Here is a 12,877-nt window from a genome sequence, read left to right on the forward strand (position 1 = left end):
TTGGGTAGAAGAAAGAACAAAAGTCATGTAGCACATTCACACAGTACTTGTGTGAAGCAGCCAGCTATGTGTAAGTAAAAATACATTAATCTTATTCAGATACCTGTAATAAATGAAATATTCTACTTGTACTGTAATGAACTTGCCTAAACTCTAGTAGGTTTTTTTTGAAATTGGTAATTACAAAAAAAAAAAGCAGACAATACCACAATGAATTTGCTCTAAATATAGATGTTTTGCACTGAAAGGAAGGATTCTTGAATGAAGTTATTCAGTAAGAGAGAGAGACAGCAGGCGTTACAATTCATCCTAGCACATTGGGCAGGAGAAAGGCTACTACATGTGCACAGTAGGTACATTTGACACAACGCCCCAGTGTCAGTGAAGCATATTTTATATGCAGCTTTCTAAATAAAATTTTGTATATGCATCTTCAGAGGTTTCGTATTCAGGTTATCAGGTTACTACGACACGGGATGCAGACTGCATCTACGTAACACAGATGACTCAGTCTTACAGCTTTCTAGCAAGCTTTGAGACCACCTGTGAACTACAAGAATCTTGAACTATGGAGAACTAAGGCAAGAACAGTTATATTAAGAATTTATTTGCAATATACAAGAAGAATACATTCCTTCTATTAAATCAAGGCATAAGTTACTTTTCTATAATTAAACATGAACTACATTTTTATTCCATTAATAGATTAAATAATCTTTTCTTCTTGGTAATGGCGTTGATCACAGTATTCCTGAATCCCTGTAAAGACAGGAAAAAAGTAATATAAATAATATTTCCAATGCACATCGGGAGTTAGTTATTGCTGCATCACTCTGTACCCTGTTGGCACAAACATCACAAGTTGGGCCTTTATCACAGTGAAAATGGCTTTAGGAATTTTGCAGCTGTTTATTTTTAAACTGCACACCACCGGCTCTTTAGGTACTTTTGTATGGGTTTTTTCGTGCAGTTACAATTAGAAGTGGAAGCAATAATTAGCCACCTGTACTGCACTCGACTGCAGTGGACACCCCTCGCCAGGCCAGCCTGAGAACCTCAGAACTCCTCTCCTGTGAGAACAAGTACACACACACCACTTTCCTGAAAATTAATGACTGAAGCCAAACATTGAAACCAGTTACTAAATACAATTTTGTTATCACTTTAAAAGCCTGCCATAACTGCCCTGAAGAAGTGAACCTAGTATTTGCATCTGTTACTTTCACAATTGCTATACACATCTGCTGTTTCTGTTATTTGTGGCAGAGTAATGTAATTCTGCTTAGCACCTTTATATATTGCAAGAGTGCTCAGAACTGAGAAGATTCATTTGCACAGCCATTTTCAGACTTACTTTGAATGATATTCCTATAAGACGAAGTAGCTGGAGACTCAGGTGCTTCAGACAAGAAAGACTGGCCTTTGTCACAACTTTTTCCTTGAATGACAGGGAAAAACATGAAAGCAAAGCAACGGGAAAAGATGAACTTTTCTTTATTTTACCCTTAACCCACTACCAGTTATACCCTTCCAAAGAGCCACTTGCATCTATTCCTTTCAGGAAGTCCTTATGTCAGAAATACAGCTAGAACTACAGCCTATAGTTTTACAAATGAATACTATTAGCAGAATCATTCAGTCATTATTTTGGAAGAACTGACCTGTTCCTTGATGTAATCAGATCAAGCATTAATTGCTAATAACTAGTGCGCAAGGAACCAAGCCAGCTCACTATCCACAACAGAATTTGGGTGGTGCCAGTAACAGTGAAGTTAAAGCACTAGTTTTAATGCTTGACATTTACAAGATGTTATTCTTCATAGCATAGCGGTTATGATTTTATTCAGTCTGCCCTCCCAGGGGATTACACCAAAGAGAAAGACACGTCGTATAATCATATTCAAAGTACAACTGGAGAGATGCATAATCTAATCTTAATCAAGATTAAGTTTCAAACTAAGGAAATTATCCTTGCACTTATACTGCAATTCCAGTAACCTTTGATGCAAAAAAATGTTGTATCTAAAAGTAGATATTTACCTAACAAACAAAATGTTTAATGTTCTAATTTACCTGTGTCCAAACCCGGGTTTTCCAGTAATAGCATCAGTATTGGAGGAAAAACTTCTTTTAAACATAGTGCGATGCATTAACTTTACCTATTTGAGGATCTAGAGGCACTTTACCCAGGAGGGAGACATTTAAGTTCTGGCACATCTTCTCGGCCCCTCCAGTAGTTGGGGGAAAGATCTGAGATTCATTCTAGGACAACGTGAAAATTAGAGTTAAAATACTGCAATTCTGAGAACAACGAATTTTGGAGCAGTGTTTTATATACAAACAATGTGAAGATAAAAAGAATGCTGTAAAATACATATAGTGTTACCTTGCACTTTGGACATATAAAGCCACTCATATTTTCCACAACACCTATGATTGGCAGTTTCACTTTACGGCAGAAGTTGATCTCCTTCCGAACATCCTGAAGCGATACTTCCTACAAATATTAGGAAACACTGCTATTTTGACTATAATGCTTTGATGCTGAACCCATTAAGTTACACCCTTACAGCTATTTTAAAGAAAGTTCATAATGAATTATTACCGCTCTTTGTATTTTGAAGAACATAAACCTGTGTTACGTGCTCCAACGACAATTCTGTGAGTAGGAACAGAACAGGTATGACAGTTCTGGCCTACTGAGTGTGGTTGTTTTGAAATCTGACTTGACTCTAGTAAAGATTCGGCCATATTTGTCTTATCTCCTATACTAATCTGACCTCTTTTGTTCTTTAAATGTAACTTTTTCACATCTTCAGTTTACAGAAAGACCCTTGGCATTCTCAATAGAGCTGGCAAGGTCAAGAACCATCGGTCTTAGGCTTGTTATCTCTTTTCACATTAAATTTCAAATAGCTTATCATCCTCTCAGGTGTTTCACATCTATGCCTGACCTCATTCAGTTCTCCTGTTCCCTTCTCCATCCCTCACCACCTGTCTGATACCTCCCCCAACATTTCACTTCACATTTTATACTTTCCGCTGTTGTGGAAATACCAGGTGTCTTCTGCAGTTTGATCTTCTGTTGCTTTCCAAACCAGGCTTTAAACCCTATGTTTGAATTTCATGCATCTGGAGTTTCAGCTCTCCAGGGGCTGATTTTTCTTTTAAAAAACGTACAGCCCAAAGTTGCCTACTGGAGGCAACCGGCTACTTCATGTGGTGTCAGGCAGTGCAAATCTTATTGCTTAAAAACTGTACTTCTTGCTGACTTCTGAACATTACGCCATTGGTGAGTAAATTACAAATTTGCAATGATGTGAACATCTCAAAGAATGAAGTGCAATACTGCATTTCCCTTCACCGCACGGCTATTGGTTGTGAGCTGCTCAGCGGTTTAGTGACCTGCTCAGATCCCCTACTCCACTGGGGCACCCAACTCATAAATCAGCCAGTTGTAGGCACAAACCAAGGAACTCCACAGTTAGATTCTGTACCATCATTTCTCTGCAGTTAAATGGAGGCTCTAAACCAAGGATTGGCTTTAATTGCCACGATGCTTCTATCAATGGAAATTAAGTCCTCATACCTGAGGGGTAGTGATTATAACAGCACCATCTATGTGCGCCGCACTGAGATACTGCACAATAGACAAGTGTTCATCTGATGTTCCTGGAGGTGTATCTACAATCAGGTAGTCGATTTCGCCCCAGTCCACGTCACGAAGAAATTGTTTGATCAACCCTAGAAGACAGGATAAGAATGTGGAAGAGAAAAAACACCTCCCTGTATTTCAAATTTTACGGTCTACTTCAAATTTTGTAATCTAGGTATGCAGATTCTTCTGACTTGTCAGCCTAGGTACAGAAATGCTGATTTTGCCAAGGCTTTAAAAACAAAAACAAAAAACCCAAACCAACCCGATACAGCATTTGACCTTCTGGCTTCTTCAAATGAATATGGTCAGCTATGGAAAATAAGTAACCGTTCACTCATTTTTTCCTGTAGCTTACTATAAAATATTGTTGTTATTAATCAAAGAAGCTCACAATATTAAATCTTTCAAGCACAGAAATTGTTGTTGAAAACACTTGATACCTACCATTTTTTTTTGGTCCTCTCCAGATGACAGCATCATCAGGACTACTAAGCAAGAAGCCCACAGACATGACACCTAAGTTTTCTTCAACATACTAAGAGAGAAGTAGAGAAACTCAGTAGAGCTACAGAATGGTAAAGAAGGTGTAGAGAAACCAACTCTAAATGCAGGTTTTACAGAAAAAGCAGTTTGGGGCAGGGGGAAGACATTAAGAAAATAAAGGCAGAGAACCTTATGCTTCTCTTCTATCAGAGGGCATTGAAAACCACAATTTTTGTGCAACACTCACCAACTACATTCAGACTGAAAAAAATCCAGCTAAAGTACGGCTTACAGCGGTTTATGGAATTGCTGGAGACAGCATAAGGATAAAAGCAGCTCTCCCTCTCAGCATCAGGCTGTCTTTTTAACAGTGTACACACTAAATGGGATCTTTATACAACCAACACTCCTGCAAAATTTTCCCAGCATTTTCTAAAGATTAATGAGGCTTTTTTTTGGGTGTAAGATACTTTTTATCTCTCACAGAAAAGGTGACATACTGTACAGCTGCACGATAACCATGAATAATGAAATCAAGTAACATATTTCTTGCCCACACTATAGTAGGAAAGTTGGTAATAGAGATACTTAAAATAATGAAACTATTTTAGAAATGTAGTGTTATTATGATTAACAAAAGATATTTAACACTCTGATCTATATAGCCTATATCCAGATTATATAGAATCATCTAATATTCATTACTCAATATAATAATTATTAATAAAGTATAAAAAAATCTATAAATTCTATAGAATATGGATATTCACATCATTAGAAGAATTCACAGCAGTACCCCCTGCTCCTGCCTCACTCATTTTTCGCTTTAGAAGGCAGCGCCCAACCCAAACAAACCCAACAAACTTTCTGAAACAGCTGCGGCAACTCACCACCGGAGACCACCCAGACCCACTCTGATGAACCTGAAAATTGAAGCAATACATAAAAGTACCTTAGAAATAAATACAGATGTTACCTAAAATATGAACATAAGTCAAAACTGGGTGAACCCTGGTGATACCCTGCCTAAAGGTACAATTCTGCTTTATTAGAGCAGCTGAGTTAAAAACTGCAGGAGGGCCAGATCACCATTAATAAGTGAATGATAACTGTTCAACCCCTTTTGCAAGAAATTCACCCATGGCTTTATAGTTATATAAAATATTTTAAGGCTGGTACAGAGCATCACACTAACACTACTTGAGTAGTCACAGATACGTGGCCGATATGCAGCAAACATTGGTTTGCAAAACTGGTCACCCTAAAAGCAGAGAACTGTTCTATGAACTAAATTATGCTGCGCTTCTCCAGCTCACCTCCTTTATTTCTGTTGCCACACAAGTTTCCCAATAAGCTGTCCATTTAGAAGCTTTTAAGTCTACAAAACCCTAATGTTAATGAAAAATTGAGGAGAAATCCTTTAGACGACATCTTCCAGCATCCACTTACCTGTTCTCCTTCTAGACCCATCATTTTTGGGATCGATGGCCCGCAGATATCTATGTCCAGCAGAGCAACCTGGAAAACAAAGCAGCAACGCACCCCGCTGGAGTCAGGCTCGCACAGGGCCGTTTCCGAAGTCCAAGGCACGAGAGGAAACCAACGTCGCGCACGGGAAGCGAGTTCAGACCATCGAGGGAAGAGGGCAGGCGCCCACCCGCGGCGTGCCCGCGGGCACCGCCGCCCCACGACCCGCCACCTCCCGCCTTCGAAGCCCCGCCCCGCCCACCTGCTTGGCCTCGTCCGCCGCCAGCCCGTGAGCCAGGAGGGCGCTGAAGGTGCTCTTCCCCACGCCGCCCTTCCCGGAGAGCACAAGGACCGTGTGCTTCACCCCGCGCAGCCGCTCCCGCACCTCCGCCGCCTCCGCTGCGGGGCGATACGGCTGCCGTCAACCGCCGCCGGGCCCCGCCCCCGCCCCCGGGCAGGCCCCGCTCCCCGCGCCTCCGCGCGCCCCGCCCCCTCGGGGCCTCCCTCACCCGCGTCCGGGCCGGCGGCGCCGGCGGCGCAGAGCCTCTGGTTGGGGCACCCCTGGCAGGCGGCGGCCCTGCCCGCCTGGGCGCTGCCGGTCCCGGGGCAGTCTGCAACAAACGACGAGAGCTGGAGCGCGGGGGCCAGCGGCTGCCGCGGCCGGCCCGCCCGCCCCGCCCGGCCGCTCCGCGCCCCTCACCCTCCGGCCGCGGCCCCTCCGCCGCCGCCGCCATTGCCCCGCTGCTGCGTCACCTCCGCCGGGTGGAGAAGAGGCGGGGCTGGGCGAGGGAGCCGCGCGCTCATGCGCATGGGCCGGCGGCAGCCGCCGCCGCCAGGGGACGCCGCCAGGGGACGCCCCCGGGGCGGGGGGGGGGGGGGGGCGGCCGCTGAGGGCGCTGCGTTACAGGCACCCGCCTGGCGCCTCCCGGCCCTGGGAGGGGAGCGGGGCCTTGCTGGCACCCCGCTGCGCGGGGCTCGTGCTCGCCGGGCAGCCCTCCCGCGAGCTGGGAGCACCGGCCCTCGCCCCAGCTGGCGCCCACCCACCGGAGGGACCTGCGCGGGATTCGTTATTGGCAGCAGCACGTCCGGGAAGAATCACAGAGTCAGAGAATGTCCTGAGCTGGAAGGGACCCACAAGGGTCATCGAGTCCCACTCCTGTCCCTGCACAGGACAACCCCACAATTCACACCATGTCTCTGAGGGTCTTGTCCAAGTGCTTCTTGAATAGCGTCAGGCTTGGTGCCGTGACTGCCTCCCTGGGGAGCCTCTTCCAGTGCTCCACCACCCTCTGGGTGAAGAACCTTTCCCTAATACCCAACCTAAACCTCCCCTGGCACATCTTCCTGCCCTTCCCTCGGGTCCCGTCATTGGTCACCAGAGAGAAGGGATCAGCACCAGCCCCTCCTCCTCCCCTTGTGAGGAAGCTGCAGACCATGATGAGGTCTGCCCTCAGCCTCCTCTTCTCCAGGCTGAATAAACCAAGTGACTTTAGCTGCTCCTTATATGGCTTTCCCTCTAAACCCTTCACCAATTTTGTGGCCCTCCTCTGGACCCCCTCTAGTAGCTTTATATCCTTAATGTACCGTGGTGCCCAAAACTGCACACAGCACTCGAGGTGAGGCTGCACCAGAGCAGAGCGGGACAATCACCTCCCTCGACTGGCTGCAATGCAGTGCTTGGTGCACCTCAAGACTCGGTTGGCCCTCTTGGCTGCCAGGGCACACTGTTGGCTCATGTTCAGCTTGCCGTTGACCAGCACCCCCAGGTCTCTCTCTGCAGAGCTGCTCTCCAGCCTCTCATTCCCCAGTCTGTATGTACATCCAGGGCTGTTGTGCCCCAGGTGCAAAATCCAGCACTTGCCCTTGTGAAACTTCATATGGTTGGTGACTGCCCAGCTACATTGACATTTCTCCACTAGAACTGCATGAGATAGAAGCAACTGTCCGTAGTGCCACAAAGCCATTTCAGCACCAACACCTGGATGTTAGTGACACCTGCGTTTCCCCAGAGCTAACCCGTGCGGGGTTTGTGCCGCTCACCCGGCCAGCCACTTGAAGGAGATGTACTCAAGTGGTGGGGTCAACTTAGTTCATACCACAGTATTGTATCGCTGTCAAGGAAAGTATTACAGATTAATACACTTTACTTTTGTGTTTCCGAAGTTTCACACCTAGGACATTGTGTATCATTTCAGTACAGTCATGCCATTGCTGTATTTCATAGCAGTTGTGAATACATTAATTGCTGGTGGACAATTTCTATTGATTTAATGGGTACATTCATTTGGAAGATTATTCTACCTTAACTTGGCAAATCAACTTCTGAGCAATCAGATAGCCACTGTAAGTGGTATGTAAAAATTAATGAAGTAATAACAAATTAATTTTCCAAACCAAGGGAGTGTGCACCAGCCTGTGATGAGATTTGGACCCTATTACCAGCCACCTTATCCCAATCACTGCTCCCTTTCTGTCCCTCCTGGGGCTGTTCCTGAGCACGGCCTTCTCCTCTCTTCCATTCGTAACATCACAGCTGGAGAACTGAATTACAGATTGTAAACGTGTGACTGTTCCTTGTGCTGCTCGCCACCCCAGCACAAGCTGACGGTACACCTGACTAAAAGCTGTGTAAGTGGCAAGTGTAAAACTGAACCACCTAAAGAGACCAACTGAGAATCCCCAGCAGGGGATACCTTCCCAACATTCAGCAAAAGACAATTCCTGCCTCAAAATGCTTCCAATCTACGTAGAAATAAGCACTAAATCACAGAACCATGTTTGGTGTTATGAGGAGGAAAATGTTTTTCCAAGGTCTTCTACAATCTTTTCACCTTTCCTTCATATTCCCACTACCTATGTATAAAGTTCTTGCAATACTGTTATGATTAAAACAGCGCAGATTCCCAACCACTGTAGATGCAGCAACAGCCATCTGTTACATGACTGTAACGGCTGTTACATGAGTAAAACTCAGGTGTTCAGAAAAAGGCATTAAATACTCTGACTGCTTCACTTTGGAAAAACACAGGCAGCACATTTGCGTCCGTGAAAGAAGTTTTCAGTTTTTCTTCTGCAGATGCACGTCACAGGTATGAGCCTTGAAACAACAGTCCCTCTTGCCGTGGTAACTTCCTGTGAGACAGACTGACGTACTCCTGAGGCAGGGCCCATGAATTCTCGCTTAAAAACAACTGGTGGTAACTCAAGCTGGAGAGAAAGGCAGGTTGGGGCGGTGGTTTTGGCAGACCTGTGAGCGAACCAGCACGTTTCCTGCTTGCAAAGACTCCTGACATTGCTTTGATTGAGGGTGCTGTAAAAAGAGTATTTTTCTGATTTGAGCACAGTCAGGTGTCTCAAGATTTTCCATTTCTAACTGATTAATCCTAAAACTTGATTGTTTTCATATACAAGTGTTTAAATTACTATTTCAGGTGGTCTCTCCTTGGAAACACAACATACAGAAAAGAGTATCTGGTAGTATTTGGAAAGGTGCCAGCACACCCCAGTGTTAAACCTGTCTTTTTGAGAGAAAAATACCGCGAAGTTATCTTTTTATGAACGCTCTCCACCACTCTCCACTTCAACAACAGCAAGCTTTTTAGAAAGAACACTGGGGAAAAAAAGAGAACCACAAAAACTTTTGAGCAACTGACTGTCCACCTACAAAAAAAAAAAAAAAAATCTTAAACTGCATTTGGTTAAGGTACTTGAGGAGTTCTGTCCCTCTTTTTGGGTCATTAATAAATAGGCTATTGCCCATTTTCCATTTCAAGTATATTTACCTCAGGTAAATGCTCATCACCACTTGATACCGGTACATCTCCTGTGCTTATTGCTCTGGAATTATGTTCTATGGGAAACTAATGAAAAAAATGTTATGTGGAAGTAGATCCAAATGTTTAAGCAAATTCGAATATCTGGGGTGGGAGGAACTGGCCCGTGAGACGTATCTGAGAAATTTATACCGTACCTTCCCTAAGAAAAGTTTGGCTCTGTTTTAGACCACAGCTCAGTACAGCACTTCAGGTCTGTGCTTCCTTTCAAACACATGGATTAGATTCACTGATGTCAGCAGGGCTTTCCACATTTTAGACACATTGAGGTATGTGTTCAAATGTTTTTTCTTTTGGGGCCAACAGATCATTTCCTGTTCCCAAGGTTATATAGAACATTCCCCACAAAAAGCACCAAAAAGGAAAAGTAGATCTCTTCCTCAGTGGCCCCGTTCCTCTGAGCCAGCAAGGGCTCTTAGTGCAGGGGTATTTGGGCAAAAAATAGGCTTTATATAGTGTTTGAGTCAGGCTGAACTCAGCGGTGGACTCTGCTGGTGCTCTTGCAATCTCATGCTCAGGAGTAACTTTACCCTCCTGGGCAGCGGCTGAGAATTAGTTCCATCAGTTACTGCAAGAGGAAAGTTTTTTTTGTGTGTGAGCATTTGCAGTACCAACCTTATCCTGTTTATACACCCCAGTCTGGTGCCTGTCCACTGTGTGTGGCTGCACTGCCCGTACCTCACCTCCCGACAGTTAGCACTTACGTTTGTATATATTTTAAACACCATGAGAAGATAAATTTAACTTACAATGACCATTTAATTAAAATTACCTCTACTTTTTTTAGCTGGCGTATAATGTCATGCTAGCTTTCTGAGACAAGATATGCTATAATGTAATGCATGTGTATACATATATATTTTATTTCTCCAGGTTGAAAAAAAGGTTAACAAGCTGTTTCATAGTTGCATATCTGGAGAAGAAGAAGCAATGGCAATTGTCTTGCATTCAACCTAGAAGAAATCTGTGCTGATTTAAGGACTCTTAGGATAGTGAAATACAATGCCTAATTACAAAGAATTATTTATGTTAAAAATTCTTGGCACAGAAGATGTGTCACTGCAATTTTAGAGCACTGGATTTCAGAAACATTTTTTTTTTTTTGCCAGAGAGGCCAGAAGGCTGAAAGGAAAAATTAAAAAAGTTAGTTATCTGAGAAGTTACTCAACATTTTAAACAGGAGAAAAATCATTGTCAGAGGAAGGTCTCTCCCATCTTTTATACTTTTTATGGAATGAATACAGTTGAGGGGAAGAGCAAAGCCCAAGATAGTTATACTGTTTCTGTCCATTTGGACCAAACCATCTGCAGAGGTCACTAGGCCATCGTTAGAGATGCCTCCCAGAGTCTGTGTTTCAGTTCAGAAGGCTTGTCTCCATTGCTGCCTTTCCCTCCAGCCACTGACTGATATACATGAACCTCCCTGAAGTAAAACTTTTATTTCGTTTCACTCAAAGTAAGCTCACTGAAGGCAAACCTACAGACCCACCTAGAGTGACCCTTCGGCAAATCCCTCTGCCCTATAACCAAATAGTCTCATATGGTGTCTAGACCTCTGGGTCCCAACAGGCACAGTGCTGCTCTGTGGGGGAAAGGACTGCTGCTTTGTGGGAAAAACAGCGTGCCCTAGGACAGGAGGTAGGAACAGAGGGCCCCTTGGGGTGCCGGAACCCAGGTGGGTTTCAGCCCAGTGGTGAGGTGGAACAGCCCTCAGAGCTCTGTGACGCCTCCACCGTGTCACAAGGCACTGCGCAGCCCCGAGAAGGGTGGCAGAAGCCCTGGGGGCTGCTCAGAGCAGCTGCAGATGCTGGACAGCCTGAGGGCGGCTGCCTGAGTCCAGTGCAGGATGGAGTTTCTGGGGACCACGCAGGTAGCCAGTTACTGTGGCACGAAGAGGAGCTGCCTGTTCCCAGATCTGGCTCCCACCAGCACCACCAAGGACACCTATCAGTCCTACTGCCTACCAGGCTACCGCCACCTCAGCTCCTGGAGGCCCAGTCTGCTTCACAAAGTGGTTTCTGTGCCTTCCACCTCTGACAAGCCATTTATTCCCACTGGGCGGCCGCCCACTATTCTGCCTGCATCACGCTCTGCCCTGCATGCTCGCTACAGCACTCGTGACTGGCACCATGCAAACGTGGTTCAATTAAAAGGCTCTGAAGCCTCCAGGTACTGTGCTGGTAGACTGAACGCTGATTCAATGAGGCTGATGCAAGATAAGGATCAACTGACTTATCAGATGCAACAAGACAGTAGAAAGAATCTGGGAGAGAGGATCTCTACCATTGATTTCTGGAGATCTGAGCTCATCTATGAGTTGGAGTGTCTGCTGAAAGAGACCCAAGCCTTGGAAACAGCAAAAAAGCGTCTCGAATGTGCTGCAGATGAAATGCAAGGACCACTGAAGGTAGGTTTGACATAGCTATTTGTTTCACGACTCTGCTGTGGAATGGATAAAGAAAATTGCTTTATCTCTGTTGAATACTAGTATGAATTTTACTGTTACCATCAAGACATCTTGGTGAAACATTACCTTCAGTAAGAAGGAAACCTGGCCACCATGGGCTTTATATATAAAAGTCAGCAAAGGAACCTATCAAGACACTCCTGTGCCCTCTTTTTCTTCCTTTCTGCTTGACCCTCCAGGAGGCTGAGTCTCCCTCAGGTACTCGCTGGTCAGCTCAGTACATTACAGGAGAGCCGAAGATGGCCCTCTAAGCTGAAACATCCCAGTATTCTTATCTAGCCTTGAATTTTCTGCTATTACTTGGTGAAAATAAAATTTTCACTTAGGATGGAATATTGTTTGTGTCACCTTTTGAAGTTCTCCAGAATCTTAAAGGCAAATTAATTGCAACAGAAAACGCCAGTCATGTAAGAGTCAATGAACAATGTTAGCAAAAACTCAAAACATGCAAAAACCAGAGTCAAAGTTCTCTCACAAACATCTGCAGTATGGCTGATGGAAGCCGTGTCTATCAGAACTGTTCCTAGGCAAGTCTAAACAGAAAACCAAAATTCAATATTTTCAGTAATGACTTTTTTAGTCATCTGTATCTCTACTGATTCAGAGTGGCAGGCTGAGGATGCTTTCTATTCAGGGAAGATTTTCTGATGAGAGGCTTTGTGCCAGCTAATGCTGTTTCATTTAGTAGTAAATTTCTAAACAAGTGGATGAGATGTTAAGAGTGAAGTTGCCCTGCTGGGGCAGGTTAACAGAATTCCCTGTTCAATGACTGTAATTATGCGGTCATGCGCTTGTAGAGGTATGAATCTTCCAGACTTTGGGTAAGGGAGGATGAGGGGAGGTGAGATGAAAGGACTTTGCTATGGGTGAATGTAGAACAACAGTGTTTTAATCCACACAGTTTACAACCAGGCTTGGGCATGTTGAGTTGTAGGTCTTGCTGCACATTAGTAAGCAGCTAATCAAATG

The 12,877-nt window shown here is 44.7% G+C and overlaps 2 protein-coding genes and 1 long non-coding RNA gene across 3 annotated transcripts in view; 1 reads left to right on the plus strand and 2 right to left on the minus strand.

The window, feature by feature from the left end:
• Positions 1 to 588: 588 nt before the first annotated feature.
• Positions 589 to 6,397, minus strand: NUBP1 (NUBP iron-sulfur cluster assembly factor 1, cytosolic). Its single transcript, XM_075105307.1, has 11 exons — positions 6,309 to 6,397; positions 6,118 to 6,219; positions 5,871 to 6,007; positions 5,591 to 5,659; positions 5,032 to 5,064; positions 4,103 to 4,193; positions 3,590 to 3,744; positions 2,387 to 2,497; positions 2,160 to 2,262; positions 1,355 to 1,438; positions 589 to 759 (listed from the first exon to the last, which is right to left on the minus strand). Exons 1-11 carry the CDS (start codon positions 6,340 to 6,342, stop codon positions 707 to 709), a joined length of 972 nt encoding a protein of 323 aa, XP_074961408.1. The 5' UTR covers positions 6,343 to 6,397; the 3' UTR covers positions 589 to 706.
• Positions 6,398 to 7,736: 1,339 nt separating this feature from the next.
• Positions 7,737 to 12,877, minus strand: part of LOC142062637 (uncharacterized) — a 94,885-nt gene continuing 89,744 nt past the window's right edge. The window contains exon 5 of the long non-coding RNA XR_012662518.1: positions 7,737 to 8,918. This is a non-coding gene — a long non-coding RNA (uncharacterized LOC142062637). The remainder of the gene's footprint in view (positions 8,919 to 12,877) is intronic.
• TEKT5 (tektin 5) overlaps positions 11,273 to 12,877 on the plus strand; it is a 28,258-nt gene continuing 26,653 nt past the window's right edge. The window contains exon 1 of the mRNA XM_075105313.1: positions 11,273 to 11,848. Within this exon, the coding sequence (XP_074961414.1) occupies positions 11,288 to 11,848 (561 nt within the window). The 5' untranslated portion in view covers positions 11,273 to 11,287. The remainder of the gene's footprint in view (positions 11,849 to 12,877) is intronic.

This window comes from Phalacrocorax aristotelis, chromosome 10 (assembly GCF_949628215.1).
Source record: "Phalacrocorax aristotelis chromosome 10, bGulAri2.1, whole genome shotgun sequence".
Lineage (NCBI taxonomy): Eukaryota > Metazoa > Chordata > Aves > Suliformes > Phalacrocoracidae > Phalacrocorax > Phalacrocorax aristotelis.